Genomic DNA, 22948 nt, shown 5'->3' on the forward strand with positions numbered 1-22948 from the left:
CTAACAGGTCATTCACCTTTTAAATTTCAGGCGGTTTCACAGATTTGCCGTGTTGTTTGGTCGTAAACGTAAATTACTTTTTTTATTTTAATAACCTGTTGTGTTGATCCACCTCTCTGTCTTTAAATCCACAGTGTTCCCTCAGAAATGAGCTGACATTTCCTTATTCGGTTACTAAAAATGTGCAGCTCTTCCTCTCCTCTTTTTGGCAGCTTTGCTTGTGCTGACTTTTCATAATTCAACTCAACATAATTCAATAATTCAAAAGCGCCATCAGTCTGCCCACCAAACGTAATGAAAACATACTGGGTGTACTTGAATATGCCAAAACCATTACATATTTTTGATGATTAGGATATTTTATGTGGTTGATTGGAAGAAAAAGCTAAATTTAAGGAGTAATTTAATGAATCGGGCACTGAGTTGGTATGCAGCATGTTCAGAAGCTTTAGTCTCCAACATTGTCGTCCTGGGTTTGATTCTCCTGGATCATTTGCTGCATGATTGTTCAGTGAAGACCACTGATTGTATATCTCCAATGATTAATATGAGGAAGAACTGTTTATTTTTTTTAAAACTTTATAAGTGACCTGATCGTGAATGTTCTAGAACAGCAGTGATGGTTCCCTTGTGAGAAAACTTTTCCTCGTCCAGTCCGGCCAGAGGGATGGTTTCAGACGAAGATCCTGCGGATTACAAGGACAATCCCTGTTGCTCAAGTTATTGGATTTTATCAATGCAAATAGGGTCCAACGTAACAGCTGGATGGTCACAAACTTCTCAAGCCGAGCCGCACTTCTGAGGAACAAAAGCTGTCAAATTTCCCATCCAAGAAAAACTGTGGGTCCGGTTTTCATTTACGTTAAGGAAAAAAGGAAAGTTTAAAATTTTTCCCTCAAATTACTGAGATTTCAACACCCTGTTGATAATAAATGAGAGAAGCAGCACAGTCCATTTCTGCATGTAGTAGGTAATAATTACAACCTTGATGTCCTTCATTCCTCCAAAAACTAGGTTTTCCTCTCCGCTCTTCTTCCCTTCTCACGCTGAAAATACCTGTAAGGAAACTATTTACGCTATGTTTCCTCAACCTCGCACGATTACTCAACAAAATCTGAAAACAAAGTCAGTGGTGACATAAAGCATTTTATTTTGAGTGATAAATGTCACAGAGGGACTACAGAGGCGACCCACCTATGACGGACCTCATTATCCACTCAGACGTGCAGACACACCTTCCAGACATGCAGGTGGTTGATCTCCAAGGAGAACCCAACACCTCATTTCTTGCTCTATTTCTTTCTCTCTCACACACACAGACTGCAGCTGCAACCTCCTAAGGCCTAAATGTGCTCATAACGTAGGCTCAAGATGTCTCATTCCTCTGATGTGAGGCAATGCTGCAGGTGTCGGGCCCCAGAGAGCCCGGGGATAGTTGGACAACCAGGCCGTTCTGTTCTCAGGCCGGGATCTCCCCCTCGAGTTTTGACCACTACAACAGAGACAGACACACGCTTCATTCAAACGGGTCGTTAGCAGCTCTCCGTTCGGTCTGAACTCTGTCACATTTCTGGCTCGCGTGTGTTCACGTGCAGAAGTCAGAGCTTAAACACATGAGTTCGAATGTAAACTAATGTCTTTGTGCTGAATGATTAAACAAAGATCTGCATGGGAAGCAACCCTAGCGGCAACAAACGACTGACGCTGCTCTGCACGTTGTCAGCTCTCGCCCCCTGACTCCGTCCCTCTGTTGCGGAACAAGAAATGTTTCCGAAACATGACTCACAAGTACCGGTTGCAGTGCGTGAAAGCATCAAGTTTAGGTTTTGCTTGTTACCATGGCAAAAATAAAGAAAAAAAAAAGATCAACTTTCTCACGAAAAAGACACTATTTTTCTGTCTTTATCTCATGTGACCAACTTGACTCCTCTTCACTTCCAGAGTATAATTTTTATTTTTATTTTTTTTTCTATTATCTGATTCATGACGGCCATCCGGGATTTCCAGAACATTCTCAGAACTCTCAGAAAGCTGACCTTCCTGGCTGCAGACGGGGGATCTAAACACACACTAATAGATATCTAAACATCATCTGCAGATGTTTATTTACCGTCCTTAGAGGATCCAGTTGACTGCCCCGTTTGCCCTCCGAGCAGAACCCTTCTGGCCTGCCTCTAAACCCAATCTCCCTCCGACCAGTCATCCGGGAAAGGGGGAGCAGAGCCCTGTTTTCTTCTCCGAGCATCAAGCATGCGGGACGCGGCTCTTCAGGAAATGAGTCCAGCAAAAATGCGTCCAAGAAAAACAGTTGAGATAGGTCGCAAAGCAGCAGCAGTACTAAGTGGACCAAAGCGTCTGGGTCCAACTGGGGGAGTCAAGGAAGAGGCAGACGTTCAGTGGTTGCGTTCCCCTTCGTGGTGGTCACTTCTTATTGTTCCTTTTCGGTCTTTTTCCTCCACTTTCAACTCGGAGAAAATTGCCACAGTTTTTCAGTGGAGGAAGCAGACATTTCTAAGGATATGATGAGAACATTAAACTTTGTTTGAACTTCCAAAAACTATTTCTGACTTTAGATGTAATGCAAGCGTCAGAGATATAGGCATCAAAAGGCTTCTTTTTTCTTATTTCGCAAAAAAAAAGGAAAAGTTGATTTTTGAAAGCATCTGAAAATGGGTTGATTAGGTTTCATAAAGCTGTTGTAGTGTTTAAATCTCACATAGGCTTTATTACATGTTTATCTAACTCTGAGGGCCTTTGTGAAGGGAGATGCTAACTGATGTGCTAGGCTAAAACTACCTCCTGACCTCTCAGTTTTGATAAGACTTGTTGATTTTTAGATGCAGTTCCAATTAATCTTATGAGGAGAGACAAAGTGCTTTTTCGCTTGTGTTAACTAGCAGTGCTTTACTTTATCCCCACTGTGATGGAGGAGAGTATAAAAGGTGGTGCTGAGATTTAAAGAAATGTGAGACCAAATTAGCAAATTTCCAAATTCGGTGATTATCCTTTTTTTTTTTTTTTTTTCTCAAATTCCATGATTCCGGTCCTTATTTTCCATGTTATGGACATTTTATTGTGCCTGGATTTCATTGTGCATTTTTTTCACGGTTGTGTCCTTTCATTCTGACTCCCTTCATCTTGATTGATTGTGTTTTAATAAGTCACCCTGCGCTTTTCTAAATAGTTACAACATGTCTTATGCAGTCCACAGCATCTGCAGTCACAGACTCATGAAATAACAGAGCGGGTTTCCGGTCAGTTGTTTATTAATTTATGTTATTCCTCTCGCAGGTCAGAGGTTTGCCCTTTGGGCTTTGAGTTCCCATCCTACTCTTTGTGGACTTTCCCAAACTGGCCACCCCACGGGACAGTCTGGACCTGGGTTAAATTTATGATGTCAAGCAGTGGGAACTTTAAATAGGACGACTAAAAAACCCACATGCTCACGATGAGAGCACCCAGATTAGATTTTTGTAGTTCATGTTGTACAGAAGGAGGGGATTAGGGACGGGGAATGACAAAAATGAATAAAGGACAATTAATAAATTGTAGCAATTGATCTGGATATTTAATTCTGTTTATGTATTAAAATATAATTATTTCTAAAATCTTTGTCTCTACTGAATCATTGAGTAAAGTTTAATACTTTACATAGAGGAAGAAAATAAACATAAAAAGAGAGTATGAATGACATTTCAGGTGGTTATGGTGGAACCATTCACCTTCAGCATCAGGGATTACTTTATTGGTAATCACACTAATATATCTTAATGATTAAATAATTGAAGAAACAAAAACATAACAAACATGAAATTTGACAAAAAGAGAAATCATAGAAATATTGAATGTCCTTGGATGTGTCAAAGTTTGAAAGAGGGAAAGAAAATGAATAAAAACTTAAAGTGAATTACAGCGGATCCATTGGCTCTGATCACATCCAAAAGAAATTAGACAAAGCTTCACAAGAAACAGCACCATGTGGACCAAATTTACTGTGATATAATCTGACGGGTCACAGATTAAGCTTAACCCAATCTGTCAAAACATATGATGGGCTCCAGCCTACGGTTGAAAATTATTCTCAAGAAGCTTGCTAGGCTCGTTTGAGTGAGATTTGTCTCACAGGAATTCTGCAGAAAAGGTTTAAGTTGGCTTGTTTGGGTAAGAAAACTGAGCTGCAACCAGCTCCACTGGTGATATAAGAGAAAACTTAAAGAGGTCACGTATTTACAGCCGACACAAACTACAGCGCGGCTGCAGCAATTGCCTCCAGGGCTTCATCAGCCAAAATTATGACCAGCCTTGAAAGACAGAGGAATTCAGAGCGAACAGGAAAGCCTGTGTTCATTGACCTGTGGGGAATCCAAGATATCTGTTTAACGAGGACCCAGCTCCTCTGAGCTCAGGTTCCCTCGTCAGAACTCTCATATACTAGATTCCTATTAGCGTTGATGCTTTCCTCCCATAGCTTCACTCTGCTAGCCAATGCCGACGTAGCAACTGCCTGGCTAGTCTGAGTTCACTGTTCACCTAGTGGAGGCTTTAGAAACGAAGACAAAAAGATGTGAGAGCCCTTGAGAACTTGGTGAGGAGAGGAGGAAGTGCTTGATGGAAGTGGAGAGCAGGTAACAGCCGGAGAAGCAGCGCTGTGAAGCAGGGAAGAACTGCAGAGGGATTTCTGCTCAGGAACAATGAGTTTTACTGAAACAGATCCCTTCAGGTTTCATCTACCAGTTACGATTAGGAGGATTTAGACAAAATTCAGTTTTTGTCAACTCAGTGTACAGTGAAAATATGAAAGTATTTATACGTTTTGTTAAATTAGAGCTACAAACTTGAAGACTCATTGTTGGGATTTTATAACTGTGAAGTGGAAGGACAGTCATGAATGGTTACTTAAATCTAAAAGGTCTGCCATTCAAACTATGCAGCCTCTTGACTCAATACTTTGCAAATTACGTGTTGCTAAAGTCGTAGCTGCAACTCATTTGGAACGAGCTTTATAAAACAAGAAACTACATTTATTGCCAATTCATTTTTGCTAAATAAAAAAAAAACAATCCTACCAACGTATTTTACCAGAGGAGTTAATTTGACCACAACAAAGTAGATTTACAAACAAATAAACTATGTTTGCTAAGTAATTAATTAGTTATGTGGTCTGGGTGTTATTTAGAGGCATTAAAGTATATGGGACTGAATAAAAATCTACTCCACATTTCATGTTTTCTCCCAGCAAAAATAATTTGAAACCATGTAGCCTTTTTCTTCCATTACACAGTTAAACGCATGACTTGTGTTGGTCTGTCACATGAAATCCCAATGGACCAGCTTTTTAGTGGAGAAAATATCAGTTATGCATCTTATCACTACAAGGATGTAGCGACCGTTTATCAGTTTTAGACATCCATGTTTAGTTTGGCTTGTTTTGACATAACCTCTGTCTGTTGCTCAGTACTGATACTGAGCACAAATTAACAGCTCCAGGTTCACATGCTGCGTGAACAAGTTAACTTCCACTTAGCCGTCAGCTACCTAACTTTAGCCATCTCACTGTGTGTTTGGAGCATGATGAGATTGCAGTTCAGCATGGTTCTCAGATCCTTGGCTTTAGAATCTACAATATAGTCCAAAGCATTTCTGGCAGGGAACTAACAAAACAGTGGTTGTTGTTGGTTCTCACAGGAACCAACTCATCTAGAGTCATCACTGCCTGACCTTAAAAGCGCTACATGAATTTGTCCTCATTCCTCTGTGTTTCCTGACCCGATAAAATTATTCTCATGTGATTTTGGTTCTCCTCGCATCCTCAGGATCTGTCTTGGCTGTTTTAGTTACAGTGTTTACAAAGTGTTGCGTTTTTTTTTATTTTTGTTTGTTTAGCTCTAAAGAAGGTTTGTTTCACTTTAAAATAAAATCCACCTACAGGAGGTCATTTATGACCTGGAGTAGGTCAGTCTGCATTTCCACACTTCTTTAAAGAAGATGGGACGTGGCATTTAATCACCTAATCTTGCCTCTTGCCTTCTTTCTTTCATTTCTTTCATCAATTTTGTCATAATCACATTGTTATATTTAATTTACAGATTCAATCTAAACTCCATTACCTTATTTACAACTAAACAATATTAATTTCAATTTATTTTATTTATTGATTCTCTCTTTTAATTTATTATTGTAAAAAAGTAAAGATATTTTTATTTCACATTTAAAAGCATTTTAATCTTTATTATTAGTATTGTTTAAGTGTTGAAATTAACTCATTGATCAAAAATTAGAAAAGTGCAATATACTGTTTGGCCACTAGATGGTAATAGAGAACGAGGAGAGCTGAGTACCATATAAAAAGAAAGTTTCCTTTCTCCCTCTGGCGGATTAAACAAGAAGTGCAAGCAAAATGTAATCCTTCCAAGAATTAAAACCTCACTCAGGATTTTAAATCTTGTTGAAATAATAATAATAATAATAATAATAATAATAATAATAATAATAATAATAATAATAATAAAGTTAAGGTGCATTTAAAAAAAAGGTTTTTCACATGTTGACATTCCAAATTTGAAATATGTAACTGAAACAATAAAAAAATATACCACACACATTTGTTGATAAACGCTTGACAAAAAAATGTCATCAACTATCTCATTGATACAGAACCCTAATAACCAGTCAGTGAGGTTGAACAACACAAAATCACACCTACCACACTAAATCTGGTTCCTTTTCATCTTTCAGTACCTGTTGTGTCATTTTTACTTACAATTAAATTCTAATAATATCTTTACCTTTCTCATCATCTTCAACTATTTCTGAGAGAAGACTGTCATTAGCATCTTTTCTGACTCAGACATTGCTTTGACTACCCAACCAGTGGGTTCTTAATGCAATGTATATTCTGCCTTTTATATTTAAAATACACCAACCTTGCCTCACACTTCTTAACAAGTCTGCAGAAATGTATATATTTTTTTTATGAGTCTAAGTTTCAGCCTAACATTTTTAACTACCGCTATCGAAGTATTCTCAAGTACCATTTCATATCGTTTGCACTTACAATGGTTGTCCACTAGATGTCAGTGTATTTGAGTCACACACTCGAATGCACCAACATCTACAAATGTACAAGAAAGCAGCTTTAAAATAGCTGTCACAAAGTGTCACTTATTTTGCTATCTCAGCCGTGACTGCTGTTGTCATTATTGAACAATTCAATTATAAAATTGCATAAATAGAAATGCAGCACTTTGAATTTATTTGTTTATTTGTTATTTATATTGTTTTCCTATTTTTAATAACCTTCCCACTCACAGGGTCTTCCAGGGCCTCTTGGTCCTCAGGGCTCACAGGGGCCCCCAGGGCGACCAGGGGATCCTGGTATTCAAGGACACAAGGGACAGAAAGGTGACCAAGGAACTGGTGGCTTCATAGGCCCAAAAGGCAGCACGGTAAAAAAAAACATTTTTTAAAAAACAAGAGAGTAGCAGATTAACCTACTTTGTTAAATACATGAAACCGTTTCACCCTGAAGGGAATGACTGGTGTACCTGGGTTCTCTGGAAGCGACGGCATCCCTGTGAGTAAACGTCACATCGTTTCTAAATCTACAGCTCAACCTCTGTGTATGCTGACAGGATGTTTGATCCTGTTATTCCCTCTGCAGGGCCACCCAGGACAAGCTGGGTCCAGAGGGAAGCCAGGAGCAGACGGCTGTAACGGGACCAAAGGAGAACCTGGATTCCCAGGATTACCTGGTTTTCTCGGGGGCCCTGGAAATCCCGTGTGTAACTCTTAATCTACCCAGAAGTCTCTGATTACACCTACGTTCATGCAAATTGTAATTTTTTTTACTGCTGCTGTTTCAATTCCAGGGTCTAAAAGGCAGGAAGGGAGCGAAAGGGGACTCTCTGGATGTCACCATTTACATAGAGCGCTTTAGGGTGAGAATCAAACATGCATCACGATTAGAAATGCAAATATCTCTTTATTCACTACATAGAGTAGATTTTACAGAATTGCTTTGAACATCTTTCCTTAGGGAGATCCAGGGAGACCAGGAGAGGACGGATTTCCGGTAAGACACATTTAATTCAACTTAATCCGGTTAAATATGTAAGGGTGTACACTCACACCTGGCTGACATATTTGGTCTGCTTTAAACAGAGCATAGTTCACTCCCCCCTTTGGTCTGGACCAAATCTGTTAGGTGTGAATACACTCAAATGAATCCTCATGTGAGCCAAATAACTGGACCAAGACCCACTTTTCGAGGTGGGCTCAGTCAGCTTCCAAACAAACTCTGGTTTGCTTCTGGTGTGAAGCCCCGATCCGAAGCAACTATAGGAATTATGCCTTTATGGACTTAATGGTAAAATTAAACTAACACTGTATGTGCTGAAATCATGCTTGATCCGCCGTTTTCTGCTTAGCGATGCTGCTGGCAGCGTGTTGTGCATCGGGGGTCCAGAGCATTTCTACTCATTCAGTCAATATCACATCACAAAACCTGTGTTGTATTTCTGCAAAGTAGAAATACAGTAAGCAGAACTTTTAAAGTTTGTTTTGGGGTCTGTGGTCAGTCCCGTCCTCCCATCATTTCTGTCGAATGAGAGCGATGATCGTGGCTTTGGTTGTAAATTATATTCTGCTGGCCAAAAATGTACACAATTTGAGTACAAACTGCACCAAACGAGTAAAAAAAAAAAGCCCGCTTTCTGATTAAAATACTTTTCCTTTTACAGTTCCTTACCTCTCAACTTTAATTTGCTTTTTCTTCAGGGGCCTCCAGGACCACAAGGGCGGGAAGGTAGCAGAGGCCCTATAGGACCCAAGGTAAGGGTCTCTGAGTCTGACCCTGAGTCTCTTATCAAGCTGACTGTTTCTTGAGGAATATGCTGTACTTGTCTTCTGACAGGGTCCTCCAGGTCCTCCAGGGCCACGTGGACCAAAGGTAAAGCATCACCAAAAAATGTTATGCATTTCATTATATATGTGTGTTAATTCCTCTCTGTGCGTCGGGAGATAATAGCCGTACTCTGACTGTAGAGCTAACCGCAGGAAGACATTTGAAAGTGTGAAAGCTGCTTGAAGTGTTTCCTTCTTTGCAGGGCACCATGACCAAAGTGTTGAAGGGAGTCAAAGGAGAAATGGTGAGTACCCACGCTGGTGTTGTTTGTCTAAAGCTTTGCAAAACAAATCATCAAGCTGACTTTTATTGACATAGAGATAAGGAACTGCTGGCTTCATAGGCCCAAAAGGCAGCACAGTAAATATATTTTAGATATATTTTTAACCCTCCCACGGACTTAAGAGACGGGGTCATTCAGACTCCATCAGTTTTTCAACGTGTGTGTGTGTGTGTGTGTTTGTGTGTGGTTTCGGAAATTAGTGGTCTGACTGGACAATCTTCCACTTCCTGCACTAAGATTGCGTGGAGGTTAATACAACAATATGAAGATTACAGTGAAATAAATCAGCATTTGATCCCCAAAGGAAAAATATCAATGTCTAGTATTTATGTTAAATTCAATTTAGGGCAGAAAGACAGTTGTAACCAATAATCTTGAAACTTAATTCGCACCTTGATGATTTAAATCAGGGCTTTCCAGGTCAAATCCTTGATCTCTGCTGTCATGCAGCTTTTCGATGCATCCATTCTCCAACCCACCAGAATCAAATCACCTGAATTCCCTCATCGGCATTTCATTCAGCTCTGCAGAGGTCTGGTAACGAGCCACTCAATTAATTCAGGTGTGTTGGAAAATAAGATGCATCTAAAAGTTGCAGACTAATGGCAAGCCCTGAGTTAAATGAATGACGGACCCACGACGATGCACAAGAGTGGTTGTGTTGAGTTGTTGCAAACGGATCAACCAGTCAGTCTCTTGCAGGTGCTTCTGGTCTCAGTTTGTGAATCTCAAAACATTGGAATATTGATTATATGGATCCATCACACGAAGAGTAATAAATAACTGGCATTTGCTGTTGTTAACTTTCACGCTTATGCTTTACAACTAATAAAACTCAAAATTTAGTATCTCACAAAAATATAAATATTACATGAGACCAATAAATAGGAATTGTAATCCCTGATCATATAGAAAATACTGAGTGGATCGTTGTCACTGAGCTGTAAAAGGTAATTACTGAAAACGTTTGCTGTTCATAGATTGCTGTGTCAAAGCATATGGGCTGGAAAGTTGAGAGGAAGGAAAATGTTTTGCAGGAAAAGGCCTGCAAGCATGGATAACTAAAGCCCAGAGTCGTAGAGCAAAGCCCATTCAAGAGTTTGTGTAAGATTCACAAAGTAAGAGCTGCAGCTGGAGTCAGCACTTCCACCACGCACAGATGTTTCCAGGACATGAGCTGCACAGGCTCTGTTCCTTTTGTTCAGCTGAACTAGACACAATGTCATGCTCTCACAGAGACAAAGGAGAAACAGGATTGGACTGTTCCTCAGCGTTTTCTAGTCAGGAACAGAAACTCAACCGCTTGAGGTCCGGTGGGAAGTTTCCATAGTCATTCATGAAGCGGTTCTGCATGGACTCTGCTGGTCTGCTGCGTTTTAGTCCAGAGCAAGTCCAGTCATTAGAGCGTTTCATAGTTGCTAAATGTGTCCTTAAAAATGATGCTGTCAAGTCTAAGTTGCACTCTCTGCTTTGACCACAGGGGGACATCGGACCACAGGGCCCACCAGGAAACTACACCACTCAGCAACGTCAGCCTATCACTGTAATCAATAATAATGCTTGTTTTTTGTTTTGTTTTTGTTTTTATCCACATACATGCTCTGGTAACATTTTAAACAAAACTTTACCAGATAATATGTTTAATCGTTTTAGGGACCTTCTGGATTACCAGGTGACAAAGGAGAAAGAGGAGATCTGGTACGTGATTAGCCTTTATCACATAATAATTATTTCTGTTTTCATGTTTGAAATACGGGGCTCCTGTGCTAATCGGGTGATCGGTTTATTTCAGGCAGACAACTTAGACGGCAAAGGAGAAACTGGTATAATGGGAATGCCTGGCCCTCGGGTAAGCATGGTCGCATTTTCACCAATCACCTTTTAATGCTCCTCCTTTTACATGCCTTACATTTATTCTGTTTGGATTCTTGTTTCAGGGCGAAAGTGGTGCGGATGGACCTCCGGGTCGAAAGGTTCGATGATGTTACTCTGTTTAACCTCGCATTAAAATTAAAACAGGATTTACTGACTTGTCATGAAAACACTGTTTCAGGGCGAGCCCGGTTATCCAGGGCTGAACGGCAGAGACGGACCTAAGGTGAGACAGCAGCATCGATGAATGCGTGCATCCTGCTTTTAAGTGAGCAGCCAATGACTAATCAAGCTAGCGACTGATATCATCAAGAGCCAACTTCCTCTTTCTCTCACTTATAGCATTAGAGTTTGAGAACACAGTGACTATACAGTTTATTTTAACACTTTGACAGATTTTGTTGTCTGGACACTAAATTTGCCAACTCAAATCATGTAAAATTTAAAAAGAAATATGTAAGAAGCTGTTTATGAATTAAATTTATTGCCTCCAGTGACATATACAGTCCAACCGTTGTACTTTTACAGAATCACTGTGAACCACATCTGGATTTTTCTTTGGTTAAAATGAGTAAAAAAATATAATTTTCTCTGTTTCAGGGAGGCAGAGGTGATCCAGGGGAGCTGATTTCATCAGGATTTCCCTGGTCTGTGGGTAAGGTGATAAACGACTGAACAAGCAGTTAAATTTGAGCACCACAGGTCTAAACTGTACTGAAGATGTTCTGGGTCGTCTTGTTAAAAGGCACTAAAATATCCTGAAGATAAGATAATGAATGTGAATAAGCAGCAAATCTTCCAGAGGTCATGGTGTTTCATTATCTTCTCTGCTGAGCTGTGTGTTTCCTTTTTTATTCATCCATTGAGAATGATGTAATATCAAGACAAAAACAGCAAGCAGATGCAGCAACATCCTTATTTCTTGACGTGTTTTGAAGGAATTAGAGTCATTTCTATGCTAGAGAAAAAAATCACACGGCTCGACGTAGTGGATAATATTTTCCTTTTTGTCACATCTTTAGCAAAGTATAAGTGAAGCATGTGATCATCATGAGGTAGAAGATGACCTCAAATGTCTGCCCTTTCACACATAACACTTTTCTGTTCCACATTTGAAAACAGCTGAATAATGAGGGCGAAAGGTTACAAGAATCACAACTGACTTATTGTGAAACTGTGTGTGGAAATGAGGGACATTACTCAAAGTGAATAATGAACGTTAGTGAAACAAATGAACTTCCTTCTGAAATCCCAAAGTGAGACGTTTAAGACCAGTAGACGAACAACTAATTAAGATCCTGATCAGCAGGAAAATTTACTTACCATGGTATATTTTTTCTCTCCTTTAACATTGTTGCTTGTTTCAGAATCATCTTTCTTATATGACTTGCAATTCATACAATGGCACTTCTGAAGAAGCACCACTAATGTACCAGTTCGTCACTGGAGATCTAATGCATTGACCTTGAGTTAATTTGAGGGAAGGATTAAAAGAAACTGAATATACTCCAACTATAGCTAGAAGAGAAAGAAGCAAAGAGACAGATCCAGTTGTCTGAAACATTAAATTTGCGCATGAAATCAGAATAAACAATAATTTGTTGAGTTTTCCCAACTTAAATTATGTCCGGATTCCCATATTTATATGAGAATATAGTGCTCCAGTTTAATTTATATCTTAATAACGGTCTGATATTAATAACAATTATGTTAATCTCTTTACATACTTGTGGTACGTCGACACCAGACAAACGCTCAAAGTACTTGTCAAAGGTGCCACGTTGAATAATCTGTAAAGTTGTGAGGAACAGAAGAAAAGCTGCTTCTTGTGTCTCTTTTTGGACTCTGAATGGAAAAAGACAAATGAGCTCAAGCAAGTGTTACGCCGTTCCTTCCACCCAACTCAAACTGTTGGGTTGTCCGTGTGTGCCTTTATTGATCATAACAATTGATCAATTTACACTTCTGATCCTAAAGCCTCTTCAGTCTCTTCACAGTAAGATTAGGATTACATTAGACCAATAAAAATTGAAACATTTTTAATGCAGAAATGGTGGCTTAATGAAAAGCATGCACGACTATTGTTTTGCTGGAATGTTGACAGTTCATTTGTTATTGGTTGAGAGACCGTGATGCGTCAACTAGAAAGCACCTCCCTGAAGTTTTCTCTACCTGTCTGAACTTTTTTAAGGTGGCCTTCCTGGGCCCCGTGGTGAGACGGGTCCAGATGGAGAGAGGGGTCCGATCGGAGACAAAGGCTTGCCCGGACCACCTGGACTTCCTGCCTCTGACACACAGCAACAATGTTCGTAAAAACTGAATACATAAGTCGCGAGTAGTTTGCAAATTCAGAGAATTGGCATCAGTTATTTGAGGTCTGATGTGTTACTGCACAGTCCTTTTGGCTCTCTGGCAATGAATTGACTTTTACAAAATTTGGATACAGGTTTAGTTTCAACACTTTTTTATATCACTAAACCGTCAAAGATTAAACAAAATGGTTACGTATTTATAAGGTTTTATTATAAATGACTATAGAACTGCTATAAATATCTAACTTTGAACTTTATATGCTTTACCTCAACATTGAAAAGGCTTGTGTCTTCGATAAGGTTTTGTGTTCAGTTCATTCACTGATAGATTCCAACAAACTTGTTTCTCGTCTGTTCTTGTATGTCGTAAGATCCGGATGTGACGTGTGAATTTACTTAGACCTTTTTGTCTCCTTCATGTTGTCAGAGAAATGCTATTAAAACTATTTCTTCTTTGAGCTGGTTGGACAACAATCAGGCCTGGGCCAATTGTGGTTAATCCTGGTATCAATGAAACAAAGTATTACTTGATTTTTTTTTTTCTTTTTCTATTCAGGTTATCTTTTTCTAGTATTAAAATTTGAATCTGACAAAATATGTAAAAGGGTAAACACTTGTCCATAGTTCGATTCCTTTCCTTTACTCCACAATACAAACTCTAAACGCATTTCTATAACATCATTCAGCTTCGAACTGAAGATATGTCTGAAATTTTCAGCTGGAGTATGAGCGCAACAAGGAGGCTTTAGATAAAGAAAACCTATTCATTACTGTATTTCCTTTTGTTAGCTTGGGATTTCTTCGGCCTTTCTGGTGAAAAGGGGGCACAAGGAGACAAGGGTCTACCAGGAGACCAAGGAAGACCTGCCGTCTTTCCGGGACCCAAAGGATCTGATGGAAGTCCGGGGAGCAGAGGTCCACCGGGACCCAGAGGATCGTGTGAGTGTTTGTGTGTGTGGAGAGAGAGATTCCAGTTTCATCTCCGCATTTCTTTTCTTTAACTTGTGTTTGCCTGCAGGGAAAGAGTTCTTTAAAGGAGAGCAAGGGCCGAGGGGAAGACCTGGCAATGCAGGGGCTAAAGGATTTAAAGGTGCTCTTCTCACGTGCAGGGAATCTTGTTCTTAGCCTGATTCTGCAAAATCCCACCTGACTGTGTTTTGTGAAATCAGGGGAACTTGGAGAATGTCAGTGCAGTAGTGAAAATTTCCTCCGCGGCTTACCTGGTCCTGCCGGTAAGCGCGGAGATCCTGGGATGACCGGAGAGTTCGGATACGAAGGGGACATGGGAGACCAGGGTCCCCGAGGCGCCGACGGGTTTCCTGTAAGGAAATAATGACTTCAGTCTTTTTTTTTTATTTAAAATCCTCTATAATGTCTGTTCCCTCACACTTGACCGTATTGCGTTGCTTTGAAGGGATCTGCTGGCCTCGATGGTTTTCCAGGGCCCAAAGGACGAAAAGGAGAAACAACTGTTGCGAGAGAAAAAGGTGCTTAGTTTGTTATTTTATTATTATTTCTAATCATTGACAGAATTACAAGTCGGTTTGTTTTCAGGGTTATGTGTTTTAGAAGTTTACCCATGTACTTTCCTCGATACCCTCAGGATCCCCTGGAGAGCCTGGAGACCCGGGAATTGATGGAGTGGTAGGATTACACGGTTCGCCAGGCCCAAATGGTCTCCATGGTCTCCCTGGTAACCGCGGTCCTCCAGTGAGTCCATCATTGCAGTCTTTAATGTTTCTTTTTTATATTTGGTTAGCTTGCTAATTTGGATTATATTTCTTTGGAATATAATTAGATTTTTCATGGTACTTCATAAATACAAGCCAAGTATTTATAGTTTTGTGATTCTAGCAGAACTCAAAGGTTTTGGGCCTTTATCATATTGCTTAACTTTCTGTCTTTGGAATGCTGATATTGACATTTATAAAACACGCTATTTTACTTCATGATATCTTTTAAATGCACAGGGATTGCCAAGCAGCAGACACTCTGAGATACTCTTATTAAAGCATGTTTTGATTCAGTTTGAGCATTCGATCTGCTTGAGTTTCTATCTGCTATCAATTACAGTGGATCTCATAAATCTGGAAAAGCTGCAATTGTACCAGCAGAAGTTTGCTGTTCTTATCCACCAATATTTAAACACAATGGGTCAGTGAAAGAGCTCACTAATTATTGGAGAAACATGGGGAAACAAAGAAATTACAAAAATTGGGATATTGTCCAAACTGCAGACAAGACAGACACTGGTCAGAGAGGCTGCCAAAAGCCAGATATTTCGGACTAAGGAAGGACTGTTTTCTTCTACAGAAACTTCCATTTCCCCAAAACTTTGTGAGAAGACTTTTTATGGCTTGGTGAAATAAAATGTGACCTTTTAGGTCAACATTTCTATAGGTATTTCGCACAAAAACAACTGTCCCAACGTGGAAGAAGTTATAAAACCTAAAACCAGGAAGATGAAGAAGAATATTATTTTTCAGCATCACAGTAAGGTCAAGTCCAAATAATTTTTTTTTTTTTTAAAGTCTTCATGACAGAAAAACTAAAAGATCTTTAGAATAATCTCACCAGAGTCCAGAATCAAATTTGACAGAAAATCTGTGGACTTGTGTGAACTGGGATGTGGACAAGAGACGTTCCCTTAAACTGATCGATTTGGAGAACGTTTTGCTAAGTCAAGATCCCTTCTTGATAAGAGATTTGCAGATTTTCCACTTGAATAGCACAGAATCTGTCACATTATATGTGGGAAAGGTGTAGAAGGGATTTATCATGGTCTCATTTTTTTAAATTCAAATACCTGGCATTTTTCCCTGGCAGGGCGAAGGACCCAGGGGAGAGCGTGGAGACAAAGGGTTCCCCGGATGGCCCGGTAGACCCGGTTCTCGTGGGGAGGCGGGAACGCCAGGTGAAAGCGTTGTAGGTATCAAAGGACAGCATGGCCCACCCGGTGATGACGGCCTCACAGGCTATGATGGAGTTCAGGGAACGCCTGGAAGTCCGGGTAAGGAGCAGCTGACTGCCTGGTTTCCTTGCTTATATTCATTCCTATTTTTGAGTTGCATATTTTTTGTTTGAAGATTTTTTATTTATTTATTTTTTTTCTGTTTTTGCTCTATATAATTTTCACTTCTCTTTCGAAGGGCTCTCTTTCATAATCCATTACAAAAGCAGTGAATTTGGAATGAACGTTAATGGCTTTTGGTTAAAAAAAAAAGAAGAAGGAAGCATGAACAGCCGTTTGCTTCTCTTCCTTCTGCTGTCTACTTAAACCAAACGCTGCATCCCTCAAACCAGCTGAGCTTGTTTGAGGCCAAGCTTGTGCTTTTGAATAACTCTTGTTCCGAATGCATTTCTCTTTCATTCTCCCTCCTTTTCAACTGAAAGGCGGCTGCATACCAGATGGAGCTGGAGGACAGGTGGATGTGACAGGTAGCTGGTATAATAACGTTTTTAATTTGTTGCTCTTCTTTGCAGCTCCTCTGTTGTGCTTTGCCTCTGACTTATTTAACTTGTCTGCATGAGAACTGAGGTGTTTACACTTTAATATGTACTTCATTGAATCAGCAGCTAATGTAATAATAATAGTGTCTGATTGTGGAAAAACTTCACGCTGGGCAGAAGTCAAACATCACTTGCACCCAAACAGTTATTCATGAACAGCCACTTTATCAAAACGCTTTGACATTGTCCTCAAGGTTGTGTGTCGTATCATTTTTCTCTCAGGTGATTGTGAACCTATCCCAGGTCCTCCTGGTCAGCCTGGACCTCCTGGAATCAGTGGAATATCAGGTTCTCCAGGTAAACTTACCGGCTGACTTGTGTTAAATCCTGTATGTCGGATGGTTTCCTAACGTGTTGCTCTGCTTTTGATCCAACAGGAGTTCCTGGCCCAAAAGGTTTCTCTGGTGTGGAAGGAGTCAATGGAGAGAAAGGAGAACAAGGAGAGCGTGGCAGAGGCGGCACTCCTGGACCACGAGGTCAGAAGTGATGAAAAGACATTATGCAAAGCTCTGATGCACAGAAAAGGGGTGGCTTGGGCAAGAATCAGAGTCTGAGATGATGTCCGGACTCAGATGAACAAAGAGTTATAAAACTTGACCGTGTGCTCTGGCCTAACCTTATGTCAGACAAGGGCTCGTGGCTTTGGGGGCTCGGTACAACAACGGAGTGATTGTGTATGCGAGAAACGAAAAGAGTGAAAATCAATGGCAAGGAGTGAGAGAGAGAAAAAGCCAATGAGTGCTAGCAGCATCGGATCCAAATTCATCTGGACGCAGACAGTCTCTGACATGTGGCAACTTTAAACCAGAACAGCAGTAAAATATCATGGTAGCATCATAGCATATAATCATCAGTGGTGGCTGTGGCTCAGGAAGTAGGAGTTCGTCTTGTAGCCGGTTGGAATCCCTTCTCCATTTTTTTTTGGGGGGGGTTGGCCTGTGGGCCCAGATTCAACTGGAACTTACCTTTAAATGGTCATTTATGCGAAAAAACCATCCACTGTGGTTAAGTTAAAACAATTCTGCAAGGAAGAGTGGGTCAACACTCCTCCACAGAGATTTAAAAGACTCATTGGCTTTTATTGAATATACTTGAGTATGTTGCCACCACAAAGAGTGCCACAACCGGTATTTAGGACAAAAAGGCATTATTTGTCACCTTGGGTCAGGTTGGTTTGAAAGCTTTTGGGTTTAGTTTGAATTCAAACACATCACACATTTTAGGCCCGAACACTGAAGGTCTATAGTGTTTCAAGGAGTTGCCACAGTTATTCTGTTGAGTTGCTACTATAATGAAATTGTCTTTAATGTCCTTTTTTCTCATTGCAGGTTTTCCTGGTCCCCGTGGAGACTTGGGGACTCCTGGCACTAAAGGCTCTTTAGGGAATCCCGGTGTTCCGGGCATGCCTGGCCGATACGGATCTCAAGGGGAAAAAGGTGCTCACGGAGAAGTAATGGGAGCATCGCCTGGCCCTCCAGGCGACCCAGGACTACCTGGCCTGCGAGGGCAAAAGGGCCAACTTGGAGATCAAGGGCAGCCAGGGATTTCAGGTCAGCTGATCTTTTCAACCTGGTCAAAGTGTGGAGTGAGGAGCGTTTGATATTTGCTGGAATGTTCTTGTTCAACCAATGTTTTCAGGAATCGACGGGATGCCTGGGATGATCGGCTTCAGGGGACTGAAAGGCGCCCCAGGCCTGCCAGGGGAAGAGGGAAGACCCGGGCCAGCTGGGACGTACGGTTTCCCCGGGGATCCTGGCAGGTCGGGCCCACCTGGTCCGGCAGGGACAACTGGAGAGCCAGGTTAAAGAAGCAGACACACAGGCATATTCTTAAAAAAAACAAAGTAGACTTTTCACTGTTCCTACTGGCAAACTTGCTTTTCCTCATTAGGAAGAACTGGAGAGAGAGGAACAGGAGGTGACCCAGGTCCTCCAGGTCCAATAGGATTAAAAGGAATGCCAGGTGCTTATGGAGATGATGGTGGGATCGGAGAGCGCGGCCCGCCAGGTGACCCTGGAGAACCAGGTGCAACCGGACGACCAGGCCTTCAAGGACTCAAAGGTCAGTTCCTTAAAAGGTCGACTGTTTGTGGGTGACATGAAAAACTTGACTATTTGTCAAACTGTCTAAGCTAAAATCTTGTTTTTCTGTCATTTTTTTCTTTTCAGGAACAAAAGGTAGTCATGGAACGTATGGTTTTGAGGGAGTCACAGGAAATCCTGGTCTGAAGGGTTATGAGGGACTAAAAGGGGGGCCTGGAACACCTGGAGAAGTTGGCCTGAAAGGACTGGCAGGGTCAAAGGGAGAGAGAGGTAGGACCAAAGTCATTGACTGGTGTCACTGCTGTCATGGAACTGGTACCTATTATAGCCCTGGTCATTAACCTCTCCCCCTGCTTGCAGGCGAACAAGGTCTGCAAGGTAAACCGGGGGTAATGTCGCCGAAAATGCTTATCCACATAAAGGGGGCCAAAGGAGAGCACGGACACCAGGGCAGTCCAGGTTTTACCGGACCAAGAGGTCTGTATCTTTAATCTCATATCAGAGTGTTAATCCGTTCTTAGGTCTTGGTTCCCTCCTCTCTCATTTTATATAAATCCAATTTCTTTCCCCCATCAGGTACCAAAGGTGACCAAGGTGTGCCGGGCTACGATGGAGCTCACGGTCTTCCAGGGGACCCCAGCGATGAAAAAGGAGTTCATGGGGATCCAGGTGCACAGGGCCTGCCAGGCATTAAGGGAATGCCAGGGACACCTGGAAGCAGAGGCATCCAAGGCTTTGACGGAATGCATGGTGACAAGGTGAGCAAAGTTACCATGGCAACGTGCTTGCTTAGGAAGTACAGCAGCATAGGAAGTGATGCTTTGCATCCAAATAATTCAACTTGGCTGTCCAATGGGATTCATTATTTTCTTAGAGAATCAGGGTGTTTTTCCACTGATGTGTGTATATTTGAGAGCCACCGTATTATAATAGGTATATTACACAGAGGTAAAATATAAACCTCAGATCAATTCAAAATCTTTTTAAAGTGACCACATTTGTCACCTTACTTAAATAAGTCCTTCCCTGTGAATGTAATGTGTTGACCCAATTTTGCACAATTTTCTTTTCTTTTTTTTTTTTTTTTTTTGTTGCAGTAACCTTTCAAATCCCTAAATAAATTTTTAATTATTTGGCCAAACGTTTAAACTGAGTTATCTTTCAGGGGGGCAAAGGAAGCCCTGGTGCCTTCGGTCATACAGGAGTGCAAGGAAAGAAAGGAGGAAAAGGTGAAATAATCTATTTTAACCACTGAACTGCCACTTAGCCCCGGCATGATGTAAATACGTGGAAGTTGCACTCTGTTATTAAGTACAGTAAAATATGACAGGTGACAAGGGCATTCGAGTGGACCTTCCAGGATCTCCAGGATTGAGAGGAGAGGATGGATTTGCAGGAGAACCAGGTACAAACTGACCTCACACTCGTGTGGCTTCTTCTTCACTGGAGCCAATCGTCACTGGTAATCTGGGAGTGGCTGACTTGAAAGGTTTGATATTTCTCCCATAGGTCTGAAAGGTCTACCTGGACCAATCGGGGACCGTGGCATAACCGGATTTGACGGTATTAAAGGGGTAAAGGGAGAAGCCGGGGATCTGGGAATAGAAGGATTCCCAGGTAAAAATACTACCTTTACCCCGTTCATTACACATTCTCACAGATTTATACTCAATTGACGGGATTCTGGTTATTTTCCAGGGTTGGATGGGCAGAGAGGAACTCCGGGGAACCAAGGTCAAAAGGGTTTTCCTGGAATTCCCGGGAAAGATGGGATACCAGGTGTTCCTGGCTTCTCCGGAAATAAAGGTAAAGCAAAAGGGCCGATACACTTTTGTCATTTATCTGAAATACGCGCTGCAATTTTTTAAATTTTTTTTAATTTTTTTTTATAAAATGTATTTTAAATGTGTGCAGGTTACCCCGGCCTACCGGGTCTTTATGGATTACATGGACTGAAAGGACAGAAGGGTGTCTCAGGAACACCAGGTAACAAACCTAAAAACCGCAAAGAAACTGAAATTACTTTTAAAGTGAAATGTGAAGAAAATTTGTTGCACTGAATTGTATTAGTTTATCAGAGTAGCGGGGGCTGGATGTAAATGTAAAGCACATCTTTTAGATTTTCATCTGAAAAAGTTTTAAAACTGACATATTGGAGCTTTGTAAACATTTTAAGTATTTGTTCTCAATCTCTCCCCCCCCATGGAAGATCTTTGTCTTTTTAAAGAGTGCTCTTTTTGGTCACATCAGGTCTGGACATTGTTGGACCTGCTGGAGAAACTGGAGTTAAAGGAAGGAAAGGAGAAAGCGGTATTCCCAACAGCCAGCCAGGTTCTCCAGGTCCATCAGGACTGAAAGGCTTCCAGGGAAATCTGGGTGAGCCGAAGACTTTTACCTGCTGCACATGCTACATGGGCACGTTTCTGTGGGGCTTCACTTGCATAAAGCTTAACACAATGTTTCATTTATTCAGGTGACTATGGCCAACCTGGACTGCCAGGATTACGTGGCCTTCAGGGACCAAGTGGGACCCCAGACATAGCGGGAAAGAGGGGGGATCCTGGCTTCCCAGGACCTCGAGGATCCCAAGGTTTGTCAGAAAGCAACATTTCTGAATCTCTTTTCTTTCTTAAGCACTTTATTAATTGGGCTTTATTGATAGCTGTAAACAAAATCCCCAGTATAACTGGCAGTGGAATACTTTTGCGTGTACTATCATGATTAGTTGTAGTATTGTATTTTAAATGTTTATTATTATTTTATTGAAGTATTTTTCAGTTTCTTATTTCCATATTGAGGTAAAGGTTTGCTACAGGTTTTACTGAACAGAATCAGTAGTTCCAATTATTTGGGTTAAATATCTCACTCTCTTCACTTGAAAACAATAGTTTTTGATGTTTGGAGAATTACGTGGTTGACTAGAAATAACCTTAATATTAGAAAACTGTTTTTTTTCTGTATGCTAAAAAATAATACTCCTCCCATCCTTCTGGGTTTTTTTTTCTATTCTAACATTAGAAGTCACCAAGAATTATTTCTTTATACTTTCATTCATTTGAATTGCTGTTTCCCAGGTTATCCCGGAGCAAGCGGACCGCCTGGACTGGATGCTTTCCCAGGAGAGAAAGGCGTACCAGGCGAAAATGGGTTCCCCGGCCCCACTGGTACGAGAGGATCTCGAGGAGATTCAGGTCCAGCAGGCTACAGGGGCCCTGATGGAATCTCTGGGAAGAAAGGTAAGAGAGATGTCAAGAAAACATCTTTGACCAGACCTTGTGATTCCAGTAGGTCTCTATGTTGTTTCTTCTTATTTATATATGTATATGTGTGTATTTTTTAACAGGACCAAAGGGAGACCAAGGTCACATGGGAATTCCTGGACAGACTGGCTTACAGGGAGAAAGAGGACCAGTGGGCCCGAAAGGAGACACTGGATTGCCAGGTCAGATATGGGCTCCTAATAAACTGGCAACCAATGGACCAGTAAAGATGGATGTTTGTCACAAGGCTCTTTACAGTTTGCTTGTGTTTTTGTATATTCAATCAAACGCTCTGCAATTATTTGTCTTATGTATACCTGAAAAACGATTTCTCGTACCACTTCTTTAGTCTATGACAGGTTTTGATATGGATGATAAGGCTAACCACCCAGGACGCTATTCCGTCTGGATGCTCAAAAAGATATTCAAAACAGACTCTTATTGCTGATTTGCATGTCTTTTTAATGGTAGGGCAAACTCTGTGATGTTTTGTGCACAATCTAGGCAAGATAAAGGCAGTACAGCTAACTACTAAATCTGAAGTTAATATCTGATGAGCAGTTTTCTGTTTAGTGTTAGGCTTTTTCACTTTTCTGAGGGATACAGAACTGCTTTTTACCATCTGTAGTTTAAAAATTAAAATGCTTGGTTTAACACAATAATGAAAGCTACAAAATGTCAAACTGGTCGAACTGGACTTTGTAAAAATCACAAAAATATGTGAAGTGCAGCTACTTCACCCTGAGACACTGAACAAGCAATCGACC

The 22948-nt window shown here is 40.9% G+C and overlaps 1 protein-coding gene across 3 annotated transcripts in view; it reads left to right on the plus strand.

Moving 5' to 3' along the window:
• col4a2 (collagen, type IV, alpha 2) overlaps positions 1 to 22948 on the plus strand; it is a 54735-nt gene that overhangs the window by 28750 nt on the left and 3037 nt on the right. Inside the window, exons 5-43 of one of the 3 annotated variants that reach the window (XM_016673122.1) lie at positions 7311 to 7445; positions 7529 to 7573; positions 7661 to 7777; positions 7869 to 7937; positions 8036 to 8071; positions 8776 to 8829; positions 8912 to 8947; positions 9105 to 9146; positions 10666 to 10728; positions 10839 to 10883; positions 10978 to 11034; positions 11123 to 11158; positions 11239 to 11283; positions 11658 to 11712; positions 13249 to 13362; positions 14159 to 14308; positions 14388 to 14459; positions 14539 to 14690; positions 14784 to 14856; positions 14973 to 15079; positions 16196 to 16379; positions 16763 to 16810; positions 17102 to 17176; positions 17257 to 17355; positions 18208 to 18429; positions 18518 to 18679; positions 18770 to 18940; positions 19048 to 19191; positions 19282 to 19398; positions 19498 to 19679; positions 20087 to 20150; positions 20252 to 20326; positions 20431 to 20538; positions 20620 to 20727; positions 20836 to 20907; positions 21172 to 21297; positions 21395 to 21511; positions 21996 to 22157; positions 22265 to 22363. In XM_016673122.1, coding sequence (XP_016528608.1) covers positions 7311 to 7445; positions 7529 to 7573; positions 7661 to 7777; positions 7869 to 7937; positions 8036 to 8071; positions 8776 to 8829; positions 8912 to 8947; positions 9105 to 9146; positions 10666 to 10728; positions 10839 to 10883; positions 10978 to 11034; positions 11123 to 11158; positions 11239 to 11283; positions 11658 to 11712; positions 13249 to 13362; positions 14159 to 14308; positions 14388 to 14459; positions 14539 to 14690; positions 14784 to 14856; positions 14973 to 15079; positions 16196 to 16379; positions 16763 to 16810; positions 17102 to 17176; positions 17257 to 17355; positions 18208 to 18429; positions 18518 to 18679; positions 18770 to 18940; positions 19048 to 19191; positions 19282 to 19398; positions 19498 to 19679; positions 20087 to 20150; positions 20252 to 20326; positions 20431 to 20538; positions 20620 to 20727; positions 20836 to 20907; positions 21172 to 21297; positions 21395 to 21511; positions 21996 to 22157; positions 22265 to 22363 — 3838 coding nt within the window. The remainder of the gene's footprint in view (positions 1 to 7310; positions 7446 to 7528; positions 7574 to 7660; positions 7778 to 7868; positions 7938 to 8035; positions 8072 to 8775; positions 8830 to 8911; positions 8948 to 9104; positions 9147 to 10665; positions 10729 to 10838; positions 10884 to 10977; positions 11035 to 11122; positions 11159 to 11238; positions 11284 to 11657; positions 11713 to 13248; positions 13363 to 14158; positions 14309 to 14387; positions 14460 to 14538; positions 14691 to 14783; positions 14857 to 14972; positions 15080 to 16195; positions 16380 to 16762; positions 16811 to 17101; positions 17177 to 17256; positions 17356 to 18207; positions 18430 to 18517; positions 18680 to 18769; positions 18941 to 19047; positions 19192 to 19281; positions 19399 to 19497; positions 19680 to 20086; positions 20151 to 20251; positions 20327 to 20430; positions 20539 to 20619; positions 20728 to 20835; positions 20908 to 21171; positions 21298 to 21394; positions 21512 to 21995; positions 22158 to 22264; positions 22364 to 22948) is intronic. The other 2 variants (XM_007555364.2, XM_007555366.2) reach the window with 2 other exon arrangements.

Source organism: Poecilia formosa, unplaced genomic scaffold, assembly GCF_000485575.1.
Source record: "Poecilia formosa unplaced genomic scaffold, Poecilia_formosa-5.1.2 Scaffold70, whole genome shotgun sequence".
NCBI lineage: Eukaryota > Metazoa > Chordata > Actinopteri > Cyprinodontiformes > Poeciliidae > Poecilia > Poecilia formosa.